Source organism: Schistocerca cancellata, chromosome 4 (assembly GCF_023864275.1).
Source record: "Schistocerca cancellata isolate TAMUIC-IGC-003103 chromosome 4, iqSchCanc2.1, whole genome shotgun sequence".
NCBI lineage: Eukaryota > Metazoa > Arthropoda > Insecta > Orthoptera > Acrididae > Schistocerca > Schistocerca cancellata.
The window spans coordinates 661,110,928-661,137,178 of NC_064629.1; the positions used below are offsets into that span (position 1 = coordinate 661,110,928).

Here is a 26,251-nt window from a genome sequence, read left to right on the forward strand (position 1 = left end):
GTTTGTAACTAGCTGCTTTAGAAGATGGTTCATGATACCACCTGTCTGCTAGTTATTTTGTAACAAAGACGATCGTGAATTATTCTGCTGTGACAGATTTCATCTTGGTCTCAGAACTATCTCGTCAGTCGGTTGATATTGTAATTAAGAAGCGGCATGTAGTATGAAGATGTAAGCGAGACCTTCTGCTATGTACAATACAACCGCGTTGACGTGGCAGTCATGTTTTCTGTTGCTGAATAAGTACATGTTTCCTTGATGATTATTCACCTCTGCAACCTGTGCGATGGTGATTCATTGGGATGTAGCTGTGTCGAATCATTCAATACCAAGCCCCTCTGCAGTGCCTCATGGACTGGGAGCATTTTACACTGTTGATGGTAATTCGTCCGCCGGATGGGGAGGCTGAGCTCGGCTGCCTCCAATTACCTCTATATTACGTACATTGCCACGCATCTGCTGGGTGAATAGTATTTGACTACGCAAGGGACTAGTCTGCTCCATTGTAAGGCTACAGTTGGCACCATTTTAGTATTCACGTCTATATGAACAGAACTGCATCTCTCTAACTAGCAAAGAACGTGCCACTTACTGCATAGAGTTCAGCGTTGACTGACATTCAGCAGAGACTTTTCTGCTCTATAATTTCACTCAGTTTTCGAAGGAACAGTATTATCCTGGACGTGTAAAGTGAGAATAATTCTTATTCCATTTATACTGGAGGCGTCGTAGTTCTGAGTCCATGCTAAATTATGTCTAAATTAGTTCAAATATAGGAGGAAGGCAATAAGACGCCACCTCAATTAAGGACTCTGCCTAGTGAAACACTGCGGTATTCAAATAGCTCTTTGGGATGAGGAGAGACTTACTTTAGTCTACAATGACACAACGTGGATATTAAATTGACACAGTAAATATCACTGAACGAATACGGTAACTGAAATGGATGATGATGTGGAAACGCTCATCTAGTTATTCTGATTTAAGTTTTCGGTAATTTTTCTAAGTCACTTCGGCCAATCACCGTCATGTTTCTTCAACAAAGTTAAAAACTATTTCTTCTCCCTCTTTATTGCATGTGATGTAGTGCACTGTGGCGTACGTCCAAAATGTTAAACGTTGTTGTTGTTGCTGTTGTTGTTGTTGTGTTATTCAGTCCGAAGTCTGAAAACTAGTTTGATGCAACTCTACACGCTAGTTTATCCTGCGGAATCTTCTTCATTTTTGCATAACTTATACAATCTACACATAATTAACCCTCCTTATTACAGTCAAGCTTTCCCTATACAACTTTTACCTCATACACTTCCCTCCATTACGAAACCGACAATTCCTTGTTGCCTCAGGATGCGTCCTATTAAGTGATACCTTCTTCTAGTCAAGTTGTGCCACACCTTTCTTTTCTTCCCATATAGATTCAATGTCTCTTCGTTAATTATCCACTCTACCCATCTAATCTTCATTATCCTTCTGTCGCACCTCTTTCAAAAACTTCTATTCTATTCTTATCCGAACTGTCTATATTTCTCGTTTCACATCCAGAAAAGGCTCCACTCCATTCTTAAAACTTAGATCTATGTTTGATGATAAATAGTTTATCTTCTTTGGAAACGCTTTTCCTGTTGTTACCAGTCTGTATTTCATACGACGAGAAGGAAAAATAACAGGAAAACGTGGGCAGAGGATACAGAATGGAAGGGGATGCCGCCTGGTTACGTTTTGAACAGAGCACAATTTAATCATTCCTAAGACATGGGTTGGAAACCGTGAAAGAAGGCTGTATACAAGGAAGAGACCTGGAGACATCAGAAGGCTTCAGATGGATTACAATCCTTTCCTCTGCAGCTTCCCCTGACTACATGTATGTCACATATAGCGTGCACATCTCTTGGTCCATCTCCTCTTTTTCCATCTCTACTGATCATCTCTTCACCTTCCCATCTGGCCATCCCCGCCACCTCCCTCTCAGTCCATCTTCTCTTCCCTTCTCTCTTTCTGCCCATCTCCTCCACTCCTTCTCTCCCTGCACATCTCCTCCTCCCCCTCTTCTCTGTACATACACTCCTACAGCCTCTCTCCATACACACCTATCTCCCTGTCCATCCTCTTCTCTCTCATTTCTCTCTCCATCTCCTACTCTATCCATCTCAGTCTTCCCACAGGCATGCCCATCCCCATGTGTAGCCCCTGAAAAGAGGTTGATAAGAAAGGCTGGTACTACTCCCATAACATGCCTCTTGTGCAGCACTTGAAACCCTTTTTTTCATGATGTGTGGGTTGCCAAGCAAAGTAGGCTGATAAAGGAAGTTGATACTACTCCATCATAACATGCCTGTTGCGCTAGGCAGCCTACATGTTAGGGTTTGGAAAACGTTTCTTACACCTGACATGTAGACTGTCCTGAAAAGCAAGTCAACAAAGCAAGTCGCAAGTCGATACTATTACCAAACAACATACCTGTTGTGCAGGGTAGTCTACACAGCAGGGGTTAAGAAACATACAAACACACATGTCTGTATCTCCGTAAATATTAGAGTTAGAGTATTACAACTCCCAATGTGTATGTTGGTCCTCTTCGGGCAAGGAGATTGTGTGGCAGATTTGGCCCACTCTACTTCAGGGACCTGGGCGTAGTTCTTTTGAAACAAGATTTTAAACTGCAAAACAGTTCCATGTGCAGATGTGGACTCTAACTATAATTTATTGGTTTCGAAATGCAGATCTAAACTAAAGAAATTGTAAAAAGGTAGGAAATTAAGGAGATGAGCCTTGACCGATTGAAATAACCACTGACTGTAGAGAGCCTCAAAGGGAGAATCATGCAATTATTGGCTCAAAGAGGGGAAAGGAATACAATAGATGACGATCAAGTACCTTTAAGAGATGAAATAATGAAGGAAACTGAGAATCAAATAGGAGTAAAATGAGGTTCAGTAAAAATACTTGGGTAACACACGAGATATTTAATGTAATTGATGTACAACGAAAGTGTAAAAATGGAACAATGAAGCAGTCAAAAAAGAATACAGACATATAAAACATGAAACTGACAGAAATTTCAAAATTCCAATGCAGGGATGGCTGGAGGAGAAATGCAATGCTCGAGAGGAATGCATGACTAGGAGGAGGTCGATGTCAGCTTTAAGAAAATTAAAGAAGCCTTTGGAGGAAGGAGAAATACCGTTATAAATATAAAGAGCTTAGACTGCAAGCCTGTACTAAGCAAAGAAGGGAGACTGAGAGATGGAAAGAATATATAGAAGGGCAATACAAGGGAAACAGACTTGAAGACAATATTATAGAAAGGGAACAAAAAGTACTTAAACATGGCACTGTAATTCTGTCAGAGACCAGAAAATGATTTGAAAAAGAACTCAATGAAAAAAGATATTATACATGAACATCAGCAAAAGCAAAACAAGGGTAATGCATTGCAGTCTAACGAAATCAGGAGATGCTGGGGTAATTAGATTAGGAAATTAGACACTAGAAGTAGTAGTATATGGGTACCGTTATTTCGGCAGTAAAATACGCGGACTTTGCTGAAGCAGAAAGGATAAAATATGCAAACTGGCAAAACAAAGTAAAGTATTTCTGAAAGAAAGAAAATTGTTAACATCGAATATACACTACTGGCCACTAAAATTGCTACACCACGAAGAACACGTGCTACAGACGCAAAATTTAACCGACATGAAGCAGATGCTGTGATATGCAAATGATTAGCTTTCCAGAGCATTCACACAAGGCTGGCGCCGGTGGCGACACCTAGAACGTACTGACATGAGGAAAGTTTCCAGCCGGTTTCTCACACACAAACAGCAGTTGACCGGCGTTGCCAGGTGAAAAGTTGTTGTGGTGCCACGTCTAAGGAGGAGAAATGCGTACCATCACGTTTCCGACTTTGATAAAGGTCAGATTGTAGCCTATCGCGATTGCGGTTTATCGTATCGCGACTTTGCTGCTCGCGTTGGTCGAGATCCAACGACTGTTACCAGGTTTCAGGAGCGTAATACGGAACGCCGTGCTGGATCCCAACGGCCTCGTACCAATAGCAGTCGACATGACAGGCATCTTATCCGCATCGCTGTAACGGATCGTGCAGCCATGTCTGGATCCCTGAGTCAACGGATGGGGACGTTTGCACGAACAGTTCGACGACGTTTGCAGCAGCATGGACTATCAGCTCAGAGTCCATGACTGCGGCTACCCTTGACGCTGCATCACAGACAGGAGCGCTTGCGATGGTGTACTCAACGACGAACCTAAGTACACGAATGGCAAAACGTCATTTTTTCTGATGAATCCAGGTTCTGTTTACAGCATCATGATGGTCGCATCCGTGTTTGGCGACATCGCGGTGAACGCACATTGGAAACATGTATTCGTCATCGCCACACTGGCGTATCACCTGGCGTGTGGGGTGCCATTGGTTACACGTCTCGGTCACCTCTTGTTAGCACTGACCGCACTTTGAACAGTGGACGTTACATTTCAGATGTGTTAAGACCCGTGGCTCTACCCCTCATTCCATCCCTGCGAAACCCTAAATTTCAGCAGGATAATGCACGACCGCATGTTGCAGGTCCTGTACGGGTCTGTCTGGATACAGAAAATGTTCGACTCCTGCCCTGGCCAGCACATTCACCAGATCTCTCACCAATTGAAAACGTCTGGTCAATGGTGGCCGAGCAACTGGCTCGCCACAATACGCCAGTCACCACTCTTGATGAACTGTGGTATCGTGTTGAAGCTGCATGGGCAGCTCTACCTGTACACGCCATCCAAGGTCTGTTTGACTCAATGCCCAGGCGTACCAAGGCCGTTATTACGGCCAGAGGTGGTTGTTTTGGGTACTGATTTCTCAGGATCTATGCACCCAAATAGCGGGAAAATGTAATCACATGTCAGTTCTAGTATAATATATTTGTCCAATGAATACCCGTTTATCATCTGCATTTCTTCTTGGTGAATTAATTTGAATGGCCAGTAGTGTAAATTTAAATGTTAGGAAGTGTTTTCTGTAGGTCGACAATAAGCAGTTAAGACCAGAACTGAAGCTTTTAAAATGTGGTACTACAGGAGAATACTAAAAATTAGACGAGCAGATCGGATAACAAATGATGAGGAACTGAATCACTTTAGGGAAAAAAGAAACATATGACCCAACTTGACTAACAGAAGGTTCAGATGGTTCAAATGACTCTAAGCACTATGGGACTTAACATCTGAGGTCATCAGTCCCCTAGACTTAGAACTACTTAAACCTAACTAACCTAAGGACATCACACACATCCATGGCCGAGGCAGGATTCGAACCTGCGACCTTAGTGGTCGCGCGGTTCCAGACTGTAGCGCCTAGAACCGCTCGGCCACCCCGGCCGGCGTCTAACCTATGGACATCACACACATCCATGCCCGAGGCAGGATTCGAACCGGCAACCGTAGCAGCAGCGCGGCTCCGGACTGAAGCGCCTAGAACCGCTCGGTCACAACGGCCGGCTAATAGAAGGGATCGATTGATAAGAGACACCCTAAAACATCAAGGAATCGTTAATTTGGTACTGGAGGGAAAAGTGTGAGGAGGGTGGAGGTAAGGGCGCTTAAAATTGTGGAGGGAAACCAAGACATGACTAGCGACTACAGCAGGCATGTTCAAATTGAAGTTGACTACAGTAGTTTTTCAGAAATGAACAGACTGTCATAGGATAGACCATCGTGGAGAGCTGAATCAAACCATATGAAACGTAAGTTCCGCCCAGCGTATAAATGTTCAACCAACGTAGGGGAGCACAACCAGGTGACGTCCTCGACAACCATCGATATTACGACAGATCTTTTTCAAGGCAGAAATCCAATCGCAACCGAGGGTTTAAACTTCCCTGTAAAGTGCTACGTCGTGTTCACCTGTCGAAATATTGACAGTTATCGAAGACGTCACCCGTCTGCATTCCCTTAAGTTGTTTGTGCATCAAACGAGTTTCCGTCCTGACGAACCATCAACCAAATCTAGAGTAGTCATTCTGGTATTCGTCTGAATATATAATTCTAGGTAATACTACATTTCGATCTGCAAACCCTCGCTTTAATTTGCCTGCCCTCAGAGTCAGAGGCATTTAATTATGATGATTAATGATATAATAGTAAACTTATTATTAAACTGAATGTAGTAACTGTATTTTGTGGACCGTACCAGATGTACTCATGGCGTCTCTGCTACGCGAGAGATTTTACAGGGCCCTGCCATTGTGTGACAACGCAGCCTCAATGCTATGTAACCTGGACCTATATTATATGCAACGTCTGTTATATAGACTGTTGTTGTTGTTGTGGTCTTCAGTCCTGAGACTGGTTTGATGCAGCTCTCCATGCTACTCTATCCTGTGCAATCTTCTTCATCTCCCAGTACCTACTGCAACCTACATCCTTCTGAATCTGCTTAGTGTATTCATCTCTTGGTCTCCCCCTACGATTTTTACCCTCCACGCTGCCCTCCAATACTAAATTGGTGATCCCTTGATGCCTCAGAACATGTCCTACCAACCGATCCCTTCTTCTGGTCAAGTTGTGCCACAAACTTCTCTTCTCCCCAATCCTATTCAGTACTTCCTCATTAGTTATGTGATCTACCCATCTAATCTTCAGCATTCTTCTGTAGCACCACATTTCGAAAGCTTCTATTCTCTTCTTGTCCAAACTATTTACCGTCCATGTTTCACTTCGTACAAGGCTACACTCCATACAAATACTTTCAGAAATGACTTCCTGACACTTAAATCTATACTCGATGTTAACAAATTTCTCTTCTTCAGAAACGCTTTCCTTGCCATTGCCGGTCTACATTTTGTATCCTCTCTACTTCGACCATCATCAGTTATTTTGCTCCACAAATAGCAAAACTCCTTTACTACTTTAAGTGTCTCATTTCCTAATCTAATACCCTCAACATCACCCGACTTAATTCGACTACATTCCATTATCCTCGTTTTGCTTTTGTTGATGTTCATCTTATATCCTCCCTTCAAGACACCATCCATTCCATTCAACTGCTCTTCCAAGTCCTTTGCTGTCTCTGACAGAATTACAATGTCATCGGCGAACCTCAAAGTTTTTATTTCTTCTCCATGGATTTTAATTCCTACTCCGAATTTTTCTTTTGTTTCCTTTACTGCTTGCTTAATATACAGATTGAATAACATCGGGGAGAGGCTACAACCCTGTCTTACTCCCTTCCCAACCACTGCTTCCCTTTCATGTCCCTCGACTCTTATAACTGCCATCTGGTTTCTGTACAAATTGTAAATAGTCTTTCGCTCCCTGTATTTTACCCCTGCCACCTTCAGAATTTGAAAGAGAGTATTCCAGTCAACATCGTCAAATGCTTTCTCTAAGTCTACAAATGCCAGAAACGTAGGTTTGCCTTTCCTTAATCTAGCTTCTAAGATAAGTCGTAAGGTCAGTATTGCCTCAACGTGTTCCAATATTTCTACGGAATCCAAACTGATCTTCCCCGAGGTCGGCTTCTACTAGTTTTTCCATGCGTCTGTAAAGAATTCGTGTTAGTATTTTGCAGCTGTGGCTTATTAAACTGATTGTTCGGTAATTTTCACATCTGTCAACACCTGCTTTCTTTGGGATTGGAATTATTATATTCTTCTTGAAGTCTGAGGGTATTTCGCCTGTTTCATACATCTTGCTCACCAGATGGTAGAGTTTTGTCAGGACTGGCTCTCCCAAGGCCGTCAGTAGTTCCAAGACTGTTATGTATACTGCCCGCATCTCGTGGTCGTGCGGTAGCGTTCTCGCTTCCCACGCCCGGGTTCCCGGGTTCGATTCCCGGCGGGGTCAGGGATTTTCTCTGCCTCGTGATGGCTGGGTGTTGTGTGCTGTCCTTAGGTTAGTTAGGTTTAAGTAGTTCTAAGTTCTAGGGGACTGATGACCGTAGCAGTTAAGTCCCATAGTGCTCAGAGCCATTTTTTTTTGTTATGTATACTAATCAGCGAGAACGTTATGACCACCGACATACTATCGATATAAGCCCATCCAGGCGATAGCAGCGTCATCTGGCGAGGAATGACTGCTAGTTAGACACACACACGATGCATGCAGTACCAGTGAGCGTGCTATCCGTGTGTAGAATGGGGATGGCACGCGATCTATCTGAGTTTGACCGTGGCAGATTGTGATGGTACGGAGGCTCGGCACGAGCATTTCGGAACCTGCACGACTTGTCGGGTGTTCAATGAGTGCTCTGGTGAGTGTTTCCAACACGTGGCGAAACCAAGATGAAACCACATTCAGACGTCGTGGGTTTGGGCGCCTACCCCTCATTAGAGATATCGGACGTCGTAGTCTGGGCAGACTGGTAAAACAGGACAATTGGCCTCCGCAGCCGACGACCAATACACATACCTACGTTAAAACCACGACATCGGTAACTTCAACTGAAGTAGGTACGTGACCATCGGCACTGGACGTTAGCGCAAGGGCAGAGCAGTGCATGGTCTGATGAATATTAACAACTTCTTCATCATGGCGATGGGAGGGCGCGAATCCGTATACTTCCGGGGGAACAGCTCGTTGACACCTGTACAGCGGGACGAAGACAAGTTGGTGGCGGCTCCATTATGCTCTGGGGAGCATTCACGTGGGCGTCCGTGCGTCCAGCGGAGCTCGTGCAAGGCAACATGACGGCAAAGGAGTATCACACACTTGTTGCAGACCACGTACACCCCTTCGTGACGATCGCGTTTCCCAACTGTAGTGGCATTCTTCAAAAATACAATGCGCCGTGACGCAAGACCAGGAGTGTGATGGAGTGGTTCGAGGAACACAGTGACGAGTTCGAATTGATGTGCTGGCCCCCCAACTCACCAGATGTGAACCTGATCGAACATATCTGAGATGTGATTGGACATTTTGTCAGAGATCATGGGCCCCTCCCCGGAATTTACGGAAATCACATGACTTGTGTATGCAGATGTGGTGCTAACTCCCTCCGGCGACCTCCCAAGGTGTCATTGCTTCCAGGCCACAACGCTTCGCCGCTGTTATCCGCGCCAAAGGTGAACATACCGGCTATTAGGTAGGTGGTCATAATGTTCTGTCTGATCAGTGTATTATTAATCAAATGTCTTCGTTGGTACCGGAGGAATTTATAACTCAATTACATGAAATATCCCATTAGTGATGTCAGTGCTTGGATCGCTGTGAGAGCACAGCTGCTGCAGTTCATTTAAGTTCCCTTTGGTTAATTCTAAACAGTTCACAAAATTTATAACAGGGAGAAGTTCCCTGACTCTAGGCAGTCACTTTGTCGCGCGATGGCTGTTTAAAAAACCTATCATCTGAAGACGCATCTCTATTGATGCAAAACCGGTAGTGACTTTTCAGTAACAGTATTTTAACGATCACTGCGGAAGAATTTACTTGTCATGTGCAACAGTAAGTGATTAAGACTGCTGAATGCTGGCGTACACATAGTAGAGCTGATCCCTCTCTCGAGTGAACTTATAGAGCAAAATGGTGTGGTGTTAAAGCACTGGATTCCCATTCTGTAGAACAGTGGTCAAATCCCAGTCAGACCTTCCGAATTCAGGTTTTCGATGATCACCCTAAACGACTAGAGGCAAATGCCAGTGTGCTCCTTAGAAAGATCACGCTCGACTACATTCGCCATCCGTAACCAATCCGATCTATACTGAAGTGACAAAAATCATTGGATATCTCGTTTTATCTTGTCTTACTTCCTTTTTCCCGGCGTAGAGAAGTTGTTCGACGTGGTGTAGTCTCAAAAAGTCGTTGGAAGTCCTCTGCAGAAATATTGAGCCATGCTATCTCTACAGCCATGCATATTTGTAAAAGTTTTGTCCGTGTAGGACGTTGTGCACGTACTGAGCTCTCGATTATGTCCCACAAATGTTCTATTGGATTCATGTTGGGCAATCTGGGTGGACAAATCATTCTCTCGAATTGTCCATAATGTTCTGCCATGGCGCATTATCACCCATAAAAATTCCGTCGTTATTTGGGAGCATGAAGTACTTGAATAGCGGCAAATGGTCTCTAGGTAGCCGAACATAACGATTTACAGAAAATGATCGGTTCAGTTAAACTAGAGGACTGAGTCCATCCCATGTAAACACAGCCCACACCATTATCGAGCCACCACCAGCTTGCACAGTGCCTTGTTAACTACTTGGCTCCATGCCTTCGTGGGGTCTGCGCCACATTCAGCCCTGTCATCAGCTCTTACCAACGGAAATCGGGACTCACTTAACCAGGCCACAGTTTTTCAGTTTTCTAGTGTCCAACCGATATGGTTACGTACCCAGCAGAGGCGCTGCAGGCGATGCCGTGTTGTTAGCAAGGGCCCTCGCGTCGGTCCTTAACACGAAATTTCGCAGACTCTCCTAACGAATACGTTCGTCGTACGTTCCACATTGATACCTGCGGTTATTTCACGCACTGACAAATCTATGTAAACGCCGTTGCGCTCGGTCGTTAAGGCCGTCGGCCACTGCGTTGTCCGTGGGGAGAGGTAATGCCTGAAAGTTGGTATTCTCTGCGCACTCTTGGCGCTGAGGACCTCGAGAGACTGAAATCCGTAAAGATTTCCAAAATAGAATATCGTATGCGTGTAGCTCTAACTACCATTGCGCGTTCAAAGTCTGTAAATTCCCGTCGTGCGGCCTTAATCAGCGGGAAATCTTTTCACATTAATCACCTGAGTACAAATGACAGCTTCGCCAATGCACCACCCGTTTATACCTTGTGTGGGCGATGCTTCTGCCATTTGTATATGTGCATATTGCTATTCCATGATTTTTGTAACCTCAGTGTGTGCTCCGCCTCTGACGATTTCATTGTCGACGGAACATTATTGTTTTGCACATTATTCTCCGGTCTGTTACTTAAAAATAAACAGTATTATAGCAAAACTGAAATTATCTATGTTTAAGTGAGATTTTATTCGAAAATTGTTGATATTTAGCGTGAAAAAGAGGGCTGCTGTAGTAAAAATGATAAAACAATACAGATTTACCATATAGCGCTAGAAAACGTAACTGCCGCAAAAAATGGTAAACTTAAAAAAGTACAAATGAAATACCACTTCAATCTTTCGCCGATCTTATATGAAGCATGCTTCTGGTGTTGCTAAACAACTTACGGACTTATCAATAATAAGAGGAAACACTTGCCTTTGATCATGATGATAAACGTTCTGCTGAGTATAAAATGTAAACAATAATTATATTTATATTTATTTTTTATGTTTGTGCTTGTAAACTGTACTTGCATCAGAAGTAATTGTTTTTGTTACATAAGAGATCAGAAGTTACGTGGTCAACTAATTTTTATTTCGTTGTTATTTGACATTGTCAGATGGGAACATATGCGACCTGTTGTGTTAAAATATGTGGATAAAAAATCATAGGCCAAGATCGATAAAAAAAGGAATTGTAGCGATATCGTCCTGAGATTTTTATCCACATATTTTAATTTTTATTACTTATAAAATGCAATTTATATTTTTTAAGGTTATGAAATACACAATGGACTAATGCCGAACGATGTGCGGTTCTATTTATGCGCAAAACAAACAAACAAAGAACAAAGAGAAGTGATTTGCTCCCACTTTCTCTCTCACACATTCATTTATGTTTCTTTCCCTCACAATGCTACCAGTACTGCCGGTAAAGCTACCATTTACTACGTCATTTATGTGCTGTACTGAAACCACAGAACGGTAGTTTTAGTGGAGCGCTACTCTATATGTACCTAATTTATGATATGAAATTCATTGTAGCCACATGTATCCTTCTTGATCCTGCAGTTTTTACAGTTCTATAGCTACAGTGTTACTACAGTTGGTTCAGCATCAAAAGAAACGGAGCAAAGTTCATGCCAGTGTCAAATGCATATTTTTCAGGTTGCTCTTTATTCAATGAGAAGATGACACTGCGTGCTTCTCTACTGTTATGTAGGCACTGGTAGAGTATACCAATAGTATATTACTGAACTTTCGTAGTATTTGTGGTTTTCCTTAGTTCTCTAGAAGATGTAAATGTACCGCGTGTTGTGTGTTACAGCATCAGTCGGACATGGAGACAAAGGTGACACTGTTCAACACCGCAATTACTCACTGATTATCTAAGCATTTCAGATCTCTAGATAGTTGAAGATTCCTTTTTTGTCTCAACCCTAGCCGTTCGGTAGCAGTACTTGATCCTTTTTCTCGACTGTGTGCCACGTTATTCACTTCGCGATATTGTTTATAGATTCATCTGTGGGGTTCCTCCTTAGTGAGCATTCGTACAGCTGAGCACTCGCTTTATTTTGAAGAAATTTAGCGAAACTACTGAGAATTTAACTATTTGCAAGTATGCTGAGGTTCAGGCCATATTCTATTTGACTACTTTTCTATAGCTACAGTGTTACTACAGTTCGTTCAGCATCAAAAGAAACGGAGCAAAGTTCATGCCAGTGTCAAATGCACATTGTTCAGGTTGCTCTTTATTCAGTGAGAAGATGACACTGCGTGCTTCTGTACTGTTATGTAGGCACTGGAAGAGTACACCAATCGTATATTACTGAACTTTCGTAGTATTTGTGGTTTCCCTTAGGTCTCTAGAAGATGTAAATGTACCGGGTTTGTGTGTTACAGCATCAGTCTGGCATGGAGACAAACGTGACACTGTGGCAGTTCCTGCTGGAGTTGCTCATTAGCAACCAGTACACGAGCATCATAGCGTGGACTAATAACGACGGAGAATTCAAGCTGGTCAACGCGGAGGAGGTGGCGAGACTATGGGGACTGCGCAAGAACAAGACCAACATGAACTACGACAAGCTGAGCCGCGCTCTGCGCTACTATTACGACAAGAACATCATCAAGAAGGTGCTCGGCCAGAAGTTCGTCTACAGGTACGCACAGTATTCAGATACCTCAACGAGACAGAACATAGGTCCTCGATATACGACGACACAAACTAGTGAAAAATCTAGTAGATGCTTTGAGGCCAAACTTCTGTTTCTTCTTGGTACAAATATGGTATCTGGATGTACATTGTCCAGTCATATTAATACACAGTCCAGTCACATTAATGTGACCTCTTGTCAGAAGTCTGAATAATCACCATTGGCAGCGCGAGACGTGCAGGAAGTGAGTCAGTGAGGTTCCGGATAGTACTGCCAGGCATGCAGAGCCATAACGACTCCATTTCCCTGGCCAGCTGCGCAATGTTTCTCGGTTGAGGATCAATGGCGCGAACAGAGTGATCGACGTGGTCCCACAGAATCTCGATTGTGTTTAAATCCGAAGAGCTTTGTGGCTGGGGGTGAACGGTAAACTTATTCTAGTGCTCGTCCAACCACGTACATATACTAGCTGTGTAACACGTTGCATTGTCCTGCTGTAGATGCCATTGTGCCAAGGAAAAACAAACTGCATGTAGGGGTGGACAGGGTCCTCAAGGATAGATTCATACTTGTGTTGATTCATTATGCCTTCCATAAGGACGAGATCGCTAAGGGAATGTACGAAAACATTCCCCGGACCGTAACGCTCCCGCTTCTGGCCTCGACGCTTTGAACGATTGTTGCAGGGTGTTAGCTTTCAGACGTTTCACTCCGTATATGCCAACGATCATCTGTCCAATGGAACATAAAACAGGATTCATCTGAAAAGTTGCGGTATTGGCGTGCAAATTTCAACCTTCATCGCTGATGAACTAGTCAGCATGGGTGCATGAACTCACCTGCTGTGAGGGCCATACGTAGCAACGTTCGCTGAACAGTCGTTGAGAAGACACTGTAGTAGCCCCTTAGTTTAACAGTCGGTTGCTCGAAAGTTGTAAGTCTATCAACCCGTGCACATGTCTGCAACCATTGTTCATCTTTGTCATCTACGGCCCGTGCTGCACCATAGTTGCCTCGGCGCCTATTTTGGATGGCTCCATTTTGCTTCGTGCCAACGGCCTTGCCGCAGTGGTAAGACCGGTTCCCCTCATATCACCGAAGTTAAGCGCTGTAGGGATGGGCTAGCACTTGGATGGGTGACCGTCCGGTCTGCCGAGCGCTGTTGGCAAGCGGGCTACACTCAGCCCTTGTGAGGCAACCTGAGGAGGTACTTGAGTAGAAGTAGCGGCTCCGGTCGCGAAAACTGACAACGGCCAGGAGAGCGGTGTGCTGACCACATGCCCCTTCGTATCCGCATCCAGTGAAGCCCCTGGGCTGAGAGAATGACACGGCGGCCGGTCGGTTCCGTTGGGCCTTGCAAGACCTGTTCGGACGGAGTTTAGTTTAGTTTAGTTTAGTTTGCTACGTGCGGTATACTTTAACGACGGAGGCACGCTAACAGTTTACAATTTAGCCGTTTCGGAAATGTTTCCACCCTTGGCTTGAAAGCCAATGGCTATGACTCTTTGGAGGTCAGAAAAATCGATCCATTTCCGCATTGCGACAACGACTGCACTGTTTTCTGCTTCCCCCGACACACTTTACATACTCTCCACTGCTCGTGCTGCCATCTATCTTCGATGAGTTGTTATTGCGTATTGACATCGAACGTAGGTGGTGGTCACGTTAAGGTGACTGGACTGTGTGGCTACTTCTATTTGTAAGAAAAAAAATTAGAAAAAAATTGTTGCTAGCCTCGCTGATACTAATGTTCTGCCTTCCACTTATTGTCAAATCATAGATTCCAGTTTTTTCCCAGTGTAAAGAATAATGACAGTGAAAAAGCAGTTCCAGCTGCCTGAGTGATTTACTTATGTTCCGGTTTCAATTAACATAGAATCATCCTTAAGTGTTCACCGTGGAATATTGTACATACATTAGAAACACTGCGTTGAAATTAGCAATCGTCTTTAACTAAAAATGCAAGTAGGGAAATCAACAACCATTGAGACAAAAGTGTGATACGTACGTAAGTAAAAGTTTTCAACGCAGCTTTTATTTGTAATACTACACTGAAATTAATAAATGTGTTTACGGTACCAGTGACTACTAGTTACGTAGTTAACCAGCAGGTACGAACTGTAATCGATGTTTGCCCTTACAGACATAGATTTGTCACAACATTATGACCACCTGCATAATAGTGCACTGGTCCACTTTTGGAAAGCGTTACAGCAGACAGTCTGTATGGCATGGATTCGAAAACTCGTTGGTGGGTCTCCGGATGTAGGTGGCACCAGATATCTATGCAAAGATCACGCAATTCCCGTGTATTATGTGCCGATGGATTGTGGGCGCGGAGCTGCAGGCGATAGCGTCCCAGGTCCGGTTCAGATCAGGCGGATTTGGTTGCCAAGATATCACTGTGAGTTCACTATTATCCTCCCCAAACGACTGTAGCATGATTCTAGTCTTGTGGTACGGACAGTTGTCCTGATGGAGGATGCCTTCGCTGTCGGGTAGACACTAAGCATGAAGGGATGCAGGTGATCCGCAACAGTGTCCACATAGTTATCAGGTCTCATCGTGCCTTCATTTACTATTATAGGTCCCATGAAAGGCTAAGTTAATGGCACCCATAGCATAACACTAAAGCTACCGGCTTGCGTCCTTGGCGCGGTTCATTTTTCGAGCAGATTTTCGCCTGCATGACGGCAAATCAAGACTCGACCATCGACCTACTGTAACTCGAAATGTGATTCTTCCGACTCGATGACACTTTTCCATTGATTCTCGGTCCAGTTTCGTTGATCCCGTGCCCACTGCAATCGTGATTGACGACATGGTTGGTTCAACATAGAGTCCCATGTTCAACAACTGCGCTGAACTGTGTGCTCTTAAATATTTGTACGTACACCAGCATTTTACTCTGTTAGGAAAACTGCCACAGATTACCACCTATTCTGCTTTAAACTGTGGGCAAGCCTCGGACCTCTACATTCTACTAATCGATGTGGTGTAGTGATTAGCACACTGGAACTGGATTCCCATTCGGGAAGACGACGACATAGACCCGTTTGCCGCCATCCAGATTTAGGTTTTCCGTGATTCCCCTAAATCGCTCAAACGTTGGGATTGTTCTTTCGAAATGGCACGGTCGCTTACGTTCTCCATCATTCCCCAATCCGAGCTTGCGCTCCGTCTCTAATGACCTCGATGTGGACGGGGCGTTAAACAATGATCTCCAACTCCTCCTCCTCTTCCACATTCTGTGATGAGCCGAGAACGTCCAACACCTTGTCGTCTACTCATGGTTTCACCGCCCTTGAACCACTTCCCATAGACGCACACGACAGAAGTACGCAGACAACCGGTCAGTCTCACCGTTTCCGATATGCTCGTTCCTAAGCATCGTTCCATAACAATCTTCACTTTGTCAAACTCGTTTATAATTAGTCGATTTCCCTATTTGCAGCCGATATGGTGGTTACAATGATTCCACATCTTCGCTTATAGGCGGCGTGTCAGAGCTCCACCGCCAACTTTCAAAGGCTATTCAGAGATACCTTCTGAGCATTTTCGTGTGAGGGACGCACGGTCTCTGGCGGCTCGCTACAGAGTTATTGCATTTCGTTTGGTTTCTTTCCCCAGTTAGCTTTGCATCTGTATTGCACTGAAAATAGGGCCAACACTTCAAATATCAAGGATATTATTTCACTTAGACAGTGAACTGCCATCACATAGTTACAGAAAGATGCATGTAGAGGAATTATGGGCGAAGTTCAAGCAGATTGTAAATAGTGGTATGGAGAGTTATGTGCCTAATAGGAGGATAAAGGATGGAAAAGACCCAACATGGTTCAGTAATGAAATCTGGATGATACTGCGGAAGCAGAGGCTGTTGCACTCTCGGTTCAAAAGGGAACACACAAATGACGACAAGCAAAGCTTAGTAGAGATTCGGGCGTCTGTGAAAAGATCTACGCACGAAGCTTACAACAGTTACCACCGTCACACCTTAGCAAAAGATCTGGCAGAGAACCCGAGCCGCGCGGGATTAGCCGAGCGGTCTCGGGCGCTGCAGTCATGGACTGTGGGGCTGGTCCCGGCGGAGGTTCGAGTCCTCCCTCGGGCGTGGTTGTGTGTGTTTGTCCTTATGATAATTTAGGTTAAGTAGTGTGTAAGCTTAGGGACTGATTGTAGTGGACTGACCCGACAGCCAATCCACTATGACTTGTAGCCGAATAGCACGCGTTAAGCTCACGCAGACTGGCGTGAGGTCTGGAACAATTAAAGGAGTTGAGAATAATAAATAAACTACGTAGTTGATGTAATACTTAACTTTAATCCATAATTGGTGTACATCGGTCTGATGGTTCATGCTTCATTAGATACATAGCAAAGGATAAATGGCGCCTTGCTAGGTCGTAGCAAATGACGTAGCTGAAGGCTATGCTAACTATCGTCTCGGCAAATGAGAGCGTATTTGTCAGTGTAGCATCGCTAGGAAAGTCGTCTGTACAACTGGGGCGAGTGCTAGGACGTCTCTCTAGACCTGCCGTGTGGCGGCGCTCGGTCTGCAATCACTGACAGTGGCGACACGCGGGTCCGACGTATACTAGCGGACCGCGGCCGATTTAAAGGCTACCACCTAGCAAGTGTGGTGTCTGGCGGTGACACCACACTGATGACCTTAGCAGTTAAGTCCCATAAGATTTCACACACATTTGAACGTTTTTGAGAGACCCGAGAAAATTCTGGTCTTGTGTAAAATCGCTAACCGGGTCTAAGGCTTCCATTCAGTCCCTTGCTGACGAGTCTTTTATGGCAGTTGAAGGTATCGAAATGAAAGCCGAAATTTTAAATTTCATGCTCAAGAAATCATTTTCACAGGAAAATCGAACAAGCATACGGTCATTTGACTCCAACTCCCGTATGGACGACATAATAAAAAGCATCCCTGGTGTAGAGAAACAACTGAATGATTTGAAAGCAAATAAATCACCAGGTCCGGATGGAATCCCAATTCGATTTTACAAAGAGTACTTTATGGCGTTGGCCCCTTACCTGATTTGCATTTATTGCGAATCTCCCGCTCAACGCAAAGTCTAAAGCGACTTGAAAAAAGCGCAGGTGACTGCAATATATATGAAGGGTAAAAGAACAGACCTGCAAAATTACGTTTCAGTATCCCTAACTTATGTTTGCTGTAGAGTCCTTGAACATATTCTCTGTTCGAATATAATAAACTTTCTTGAGACTGAGAAGCTTGTGTCCACGAATCAGTTTGGTTATAGAAACCATCGTTCCTGCGAAACTCAGATTTCTCTTTTCTCACATGAAGTACTGCGAGCTATGGGTAAAGGGCAACATGAAAATTCCATATTTCTAGATTTCCGTAAAGCATTTGACTCGGTGCCCCATTGCAGGCTGCTAACGAAGGTACGAGCATATGGAATAAGTTCACAGATATGTGAGTGGCTCGAAGACTTCCTAAGTAATAGAACCCAGTACGTTGTCCTCGACGGCAAGTGTTCATCGGAGACAAGGGTATTTTCAGGAGTGCCCCAGGGAAGAGTGGTAGGACCGCTGTTTTTCTATATATACATAAATGATTTGGTGGACAAGGAGAGCAGCAATCTTCGGTTGTTTGCTGATGATGCCGTGGTGTACGGTAAAGTGCCGAAGTTGAGTGACTGTAGGAAGATACAAGACGACTTAGACAAAATTTTCAGTCTATGTGGTGAACGGCAGCTAGCCCTAAATGTGGAGAAATGTGAGTTAATGCGTATGAGTAGGGAGATGAAACCTTTAAGTTCGGATACAGTATTACTAGTGTCCTACTTGACACAGTCAAGTTCTTTACATATCTGGGCGCAACTCTGCAAAGCGATATGAGATGGCACGAGCATGTGAGAACTACGGTAGCAAAGGCGGATAGTCGACTTCGATTTATTGGTAGAATTTTAGGTAAGAGTGGTTCGCCTGTAAAGAAAACCGCATATAGGAAGCTGGTGCGACCTATTCTTGAGTACTGCTCGGATGTTTGGGATCCGTACCAGGTCGGATTAAAGGAAGACATCGAAGCAATTCAGAGGCGGACTGCTAGATTTATTACCGGTAGGTTTGAACTTCATGTAAGTGTTACGGATATGGGAATCCTTGGAGGGAAAGCAATGTTCTTTTCGAGAAACACTGTTGAGAAAATGTAGAGAACCGGCATTTGAAGCTGACTGCCGATCGATTCTACTGCCTCCAACATACATCGCGCGTAAGGACCACAAAGCTAAGATACGAAAAATTAGGGCTCATTCCCTCGGTCCGTTTGCGAGTGGAACAGGAAAGGAAATGACTAATATTGGTACACGGTATGCTTCGCCACGCACCGTACGGTGGCCTTTGGAATGTGTATGTAGATGAAGATGCAGATATGTGCTGTATGTTTTGTTTTCATGTGCTCAAGGTATGTGATGTTGACAACAGTAATGCCGTCTTTAAGTCATTGCACTCAAGTTTGCATTCAGTACTGCTCGGTTCTGTGTAGGGCTTTGTTGTTTTCCGACAGTGTTTATTTCTCGTTAACAATGATACACAGCAGTAGTATGGATATGTTTACTGATGTAGAATTGGTCGATGTGCACCTCGTGTGTAGTCTAACGGAAAGCAAAGGAAAAGCGGAACAACGATGCTGATTTGAGCTGTCCGCGTAGCGACGCCAACCACGTCAGCTGTACATAGTTGCCTGCGTAGAACCAAATCCTGTATTTCGTGTAGTTTGTTTTGGCAATTAAATATTACAGGCTTTTACGCTGTTGCGAAGGTGTTTTCTCAGAATCAAAGATAACAGGGGTAGCGAACTGAATAACTTAATTATTACTCTGTATCGATACCAAAATACTCAGAAGGTACCATGAACAGCCTCTGAAAGTTTTTTGATGGACTTCTGGTTCACAGTCCACATTTGCCTTATCGTGTCACGTGTCCGCAACGCCACCAGGCGGCATTTAATCTCGTGGTGGGCAGTGGTCGTAATGTTTTGGGTATCAGTGTATGTATTACATTACGCTCTTAAGAGATGTTAGCATTCTATTTCTTTCTCTTTCCTTGCATTAATAGTTAACCTAGATTGTAAATTTGACTCTCCCTGTTCCAACATAGCTACAATACTCTTCGTTGAATACGTGAAGATGATTATACCCGGAGTTCAAAAAGTCGGTATAAATTTGAAAACTTAATAAACCACGGAATAATGTAGATAGAGAGGTAAAAATTGACGCACATGCTTGGAATGACACGGGGCTTTATTAGATCCACCCCATATAGCTAGACGCGTGAAAGATCTCTTGCGCGCGTCGTTTGGTGATGATCGTGAGCTCAGCCGCTACTTTCGTCATGCTTGGCCTCCCAGGTCCCCAGACCTCAGTCCATGCGATTATTGGCTTTGGGGTTACCTGAAGTTGCAAGTGTATCGTGATCGACCGACATCTCTAAGGCTGCTGAAAGACAACATCCGACGCCAATGCCACACCATAACTCCGGACATGCTTTACAGTGCTGTTCACAACACTATTCCTCGACTACAGCTATTGTTGAGGAATGATGGAGGACATATTGAGCATTTCCTACATCATCTTTGCTTTGTCTTACTTTGTTATGCTAATTATTGCTATTCTGATCAGATGAAGCGCCATCTGTCGGACATTTTTTGAACTTTTGTATTTTTTTGGTTCTAATAAAACCCCATGTAATTCCAAGCATGTGTGTCAATTTGTACCTCTCTATCTACATTATTCCGTGATTTATTCAGTTTTCAAATTTATACTGACTTTTTGATCACCCGGTATATTATTACTAGCTGGTTATAATTAAGGTGCAGCTACTCACGGAGGTTCAGTGCCGTTTGTAATTATCGTATGGCGGCGAAAATCGGTGAATATGATTATGCGTTAATACGGAACCGATTTACGCTGGAAAAAATTAGTTCCAATTTTGGCAACCAGATGCAAATCTGGTGCTGTACAGCATCTCGTCGACGTCTCCGGTGCTCATATTGAAGAAATTGTTTAAGTGGCGGTTAATAATAAAACAAACAGGATGTTTTTCCCACTTGTTTCACCTTTCCTCGCCATGTCCCAATCCTAATCCATTACATACGGAAACATTTCTATAGGTCTCTCTTGCATTCAAAAAATGGCTCTGAGCACTACGGGACTTAACATCTGAGGTCATCAGTCCCCTAGACGTAGAACTACTTAAACCTAATTAACCTAAGGACATCACACACATCCATGCCCGAGGCAGGATTCGAACCTGCGACCGTAGCAGCAGCGCGTTTCAGGACTGAAGCGCCTAGAACCGCTCGGCCACAACGGCATTCACAGCGCAAAATCTGCACCTGGTAGCCACAATAGGAACTAACTTTTTTCTAGCGTAAATCGGTTGTGCCTTAATGCATTAGAATATCTACCAAGTTTCGGTGCCATACGATAATTACAGTTTACGCTGGACCTCTGTGAGCACCTGCACTTTTATTATAACCATCCGGTAGAAGCCAATGATGATAATAAATTACTTCTGCAACTTGAGCTGCTTGTTCATTACTTTACGTTTCAACAGTTGCGGAAAGCCGAACCGCCACGTTGAAATAATGGGGAAAACAAATAAAGAACAACAACCAACAATTGAGTGCCTTTAATTTCGTAAAATTCATTCGCCTTTTGTGCTCCACGTAAAACTTTTTCGTTCTTGTAAGCCAATAGGACGCGTCATGCGCCGCGCTGTTATAAGGGGCAGCCAAATGAAAACGAGACAGATGCAAAAATGTAAGTAAACTGTTAATTATTTCAAAAGTAATCGCCGTAACTGCTAACTTATTTATCACACTGTGAGACGAGTCTGTCAGTGCCTTCATAGAATAATACTTGCAGTTGCCTACGGAATCGTGATTGTACCCAGACGTGCATCTGTTCGTTTGAAGCAAATCAACGGCCTTGAATGTCTTTCTTCAGGGCTCCAAAAATAAAAATATGGAAACCGCATGGGGAGAGGTAGGGATTATATGGAGGATGGTGGTGGATGATCCATGCTATCAAGGTTGTTTCGTTTACACTGTAGAAGTTTCGCTGGGAGGCCCTTACGCATCCTACATAAATCCCCGCATTCGATTTGCATATTGTTGGAGTCCTGTAGAAAGACATTTGTGATCATCGATTTGCTTCGGACAAAGAGATGCACACCTGGTTACAATCATGGTTCCGTAAGCAGTTGCAAACATTTTTCTAGGAAGGCTTGACCATTTTGTCTGACAGTGGGATAAACTTATTAACAGTTATGACAGTTACAATTTAAATAATAAATAGTTTAGTTCCTTTTTTGCCATCTGTCTCGTTTTCATTTGACTGCCCCTTATATATTCTCCAATGTGACATACTCATACGTCAGCAAAACAAAAGGATGAAACGCATACTATAACATAAATAAAATCAGATAACAGATATGATAGATTCTGCCAAACATGCCCGCCTCTGTACGCGAGATCGGTAACGCACGCTTCTGAAGTGGTGTAATACTCGGAAATATTCACTTCCAGTTTAGAGGGTGGAAGAAAACTTGCCAGTATTTGACCTGCAGAGGGAGGATAAGTGGGGTATATAGCTGCTGATCACCAGGCTGTATCAGTGTCCCAGGTTAAAGACCAAATCGCGTCACATTATCTCACTGGACGAGGATGTGTGAGACAGTCAATGATGATCCCTTCGTCAGATGGGACGTTAAGCCCGGCAACCTACTTAGGCAGCGGTTACAGTGGTACCGAGGTAGGGGGATGCCGCCGCCGACCGACATCGGCTGAAGACAGGCGATATTTACAAATCAGTACACCAGTGCGTGTGCTGGCTCAATGCAACCGATTTTAACCCCCAAACGCACAGACTTCGGACGATGTCGGCGGGATTAAAATCAGCCACCACACGCAAAACATGGATTGTGAGAACAATATAAGTTTAGTACAAGCAAGAAAGAGTTTATCTCGTCTTGAGGACGAGAAATTTATATAACAGAGATATCTCTCGGGATACATGGTGTGAGATCGACGCTTTATTGGAAAAAAATGGTTCAAATGACTCTAAGCACTATGGGACTCAACATCTGAGGTCATCAGTCCCTTGACTTAGAACTACTAAAACCTAACTAACCTAAGGACATCACACACATCCATGCCTGAGGCAGGATTCGAACCTGCGACCGTAGCAGCAGCACGGTTCCGAACTGAAGCGCCACAGTGGCCGGCGCTTTATTGGAAACCACAAGTTTCTAAGAACTTAAAAATTTAATAATAATTAACTGAACGTTACCTTATATAGCATTTCTCATGCTCTGTTACTCTCTACCCAAAAATGGTTCAAATGTTTCTGAGCACTATGCGACTTAACGTCTGAGGTCATCAGTCGCCAAGAACTTAGAACTAATTAAACCTAACTAACCTAAGGACATCACACACATCCATGCCCGAGGCAGGATTCGAACCTGCGACCGTAGCGGCCGCTCGGCTCATGACTGTAGCGCGCCCAGAACCGCACGGTGACTCCGGCCGGCTTACTCTCTACCCGTTTGAGCCTCATATCCATACGTAATGCATCGTGTCATCTGCAGCAAAGGCACAATCTGCATCTGAAATGTTCAGTCCAGTTTATAACGTCAATAAAGGCTATCTTCAAATGGGCAATATGGAGTATGTCAATATTGATGCTTAAATTTACAGCAGTGGATCTTCTTCGGGCTGTGGTAGGTGGGCAGCAAGCTGTCTAAAAATGCTGCTTGCTGGTGTTTCTATACCAGGAACAAGGAAGATTAAAGTTTAACGTCCCGCCGACAAGGAGGAGGAGGAGAGGAGGAGATTAGTGTTTAACGTCCCATCGACAACTAGGTCATTAGAGACGGAGCACAAGCTCGGGTTAGGGTAGGATGGGGAAGGAAATCGGCCGTGCCCTTTCAAAGGAACCATCCCGGCATTTGCCTGAAGTGATATAGGGAAATCACGGAAAACCTAAATCAGGATGGCCGGACGCGGGATTGAACCGTCGTCCTTCCGAATGCGAGTCCAGTGTGCTAACTACTCGCTCGGTTTCTGTGCCAGGAAAGCGTTTGAAAATGTGAAGTTTGTGCTGCTGACACTTTTCTGCGCTGCAGGTGTTCATAGTGTCTTATTCTAAAATTTATACATGTCTGTCACACATATACTCAATGACAGTCAATGTTCGTTATCTGACATATGCATGTTTTGCTGAATTTATTTGGAGCAATGAAGGGTGTTTGCGAACTTGCTTTTCAGTATCACTACGAAACATCTCGGGTACGTAATGGTTGTTCCAGTAACTGAGGAAAGAGTGTATGGAAGACGCCACGTTCTTCTTGAAAAAGATATAGCTTATTCACATGCACTGACCGTCGTTTTAATAGCAAAAGCCGCTGTGCAAGACTCGTCTCTAAGCACAGAAGTGTCGTGACATCCACCCCACCGAAAACTGACGGAGGAGGTCGGACTCACTGTGACCGGCTGATGTGATCGGGCAACTTCTGGCGATGACGTCTGTCGACCATTATCAGTGCCACCGTAACAACATTCTTAGAGTATACTACGTGCCGAATTTAACCGTTTTCGTTCTCTCTGAACGTCTATGACAATGGAAAAAATGACACTAAACTACACAAGCACGCAACAAAGTCAGCTACCCTAGACGTACACACAACGCACACTTCATAAGGGGAACGTGCCACAGTAGCATAAGGAGACAAAGGACAAAGCCATTCCTAATAGGGGACTGCACAACCCCTCTTGGGTCTCCCACTCAGCAATACCATACAAACTTACCTTTTAGGCGAAATATTCTTATTCCGCACAGTAAGAGCGTCGTACACAGAGCACAGTGCCATAAAAGGTTTTCGAGCTTGATATCGATTTCGTACTTCACGCAAATTTCAACAAAACAAGCATCCCTTATATTCTAGTGGCACTGGAAGCGTGAACTTGTTGCACGCCTTGTTATTGGAGTTGCAGTGTAAGAATGTCAAAAGGAGATAGGCTAGCAGATAACCTCATAAATAGGGAAATTAGGTACCAATCTAAGATAGCACAGATCCCAGCCCTCACCAATGTGGGCAGTTGTCGACATTAAAAGAAATGGGCCAATCTGTTCCGAATCTGTTGGCGACTAACATTTGGGGCCGTAGTACTCAGATGGTGCTCCAATATTTAGTATGACTGACTCTGAAATCTGTGCCGCGATAAATCATAGTGGTAAAAACATGTACCTTTGTAATGTTTATTTATTACGTGGATCATAAAAAATTGAAATATATAACGTCCATTGCGTCAGTTAAATACTGTACTTCGGAGTGCGGACTTGTGAACTTGTGAAATTTCCGAGTATTCTGCAGTGAAGACGTAGTATGCGTTTAGAAGTGAAAATCTCGCGAGTATGTTGTCGTTCATAACTAATTACGTGCAGTAAGAATCTATTGTTTCCCTGTTATTCAACTTATATTTTATTTAATTGCTGGACCATCGACACCAATAAGTGTTTTTCAGAAATATACAACATTCTCAAAAGTACTTGTACTATCGTACTCATCATTTAATGTCATTAAGATAGTTCCTGCAGATTTTATTTATTGCAATCTTTTATTTGTAAATTTCTACGTTACACATTCGCGATTGCTGAGTGATAGGAACCTTCGACCATTCGATTCATGTGTATATTCACATTGTATACTGTAGACTCTGCAGTATTTGGCTTGTAATGCGGGAACTACGTATCCCAGCCCTAGACAACGAAACCAGCCAAAACTTTTAATATTTCAACTTTGAGTCTGAGGGTACGTAGATTAGGGCCTTCACACCAACATCATTTCATTCTTTATTGTTTGAAAGCCCGCAGAATTCATCGTTGAAGCAATATCTTGATGGATATGCATCAGCGCCAGTCCGTTTAAACGATCTTGTGCCGACCTGTTGCAAAGATATGTTTTCAGATGGTGAAAGGTCGAGAAAAATCTCTCTGCGGTTGTTACATAAAATGTGCACATCAACTGACACAAGACTCCAATAATTGGCAGCGCCGGTGCTGTTTTGTAGGCTTGTACTGGGAGCTTTTTCATATTTTCATCCACTTGTTGCCAGATTAGTAGCTCTACCTTCAAAGCTACAAAACAAGTGCGATCGTCTTTATAGGGTTCAGCACTTCGCAAAACATGCTCTACATCTTTATCATTAACGTTTTGCGACAGCAATTTTTGTAGATGGCCGATTCTTTGCAGCTGAGTTGTATGGAGTCTTAAGGACATTTAATGTAGC

At 43.8% G+C, this 26,251-nt stretch overlaps 1 protein-coding gene across 1 annotated transcript in view; it reads left to right on the forward strand.

Annotated features, from left to right (window-relative positions):
- Positions 1-26,251, forward strand: part of LOC126183836 (ETS-related transcription factor Elf-1-like) — a 164,979-nt gene that overhangs the window by 95,791 nt on the left and 42,937 nt on the right. Inside the window, exon 2 of the mRNA XM_049926097.1 lies at positions 12,668-12,927. Coding sequence (XP_049782054.1) covers positions 12,668-12,927 — 260 coding nt within the window. The remainder of the gene's footprint in view (positions 1-12,667; positions 12,928-26,251) is intronic.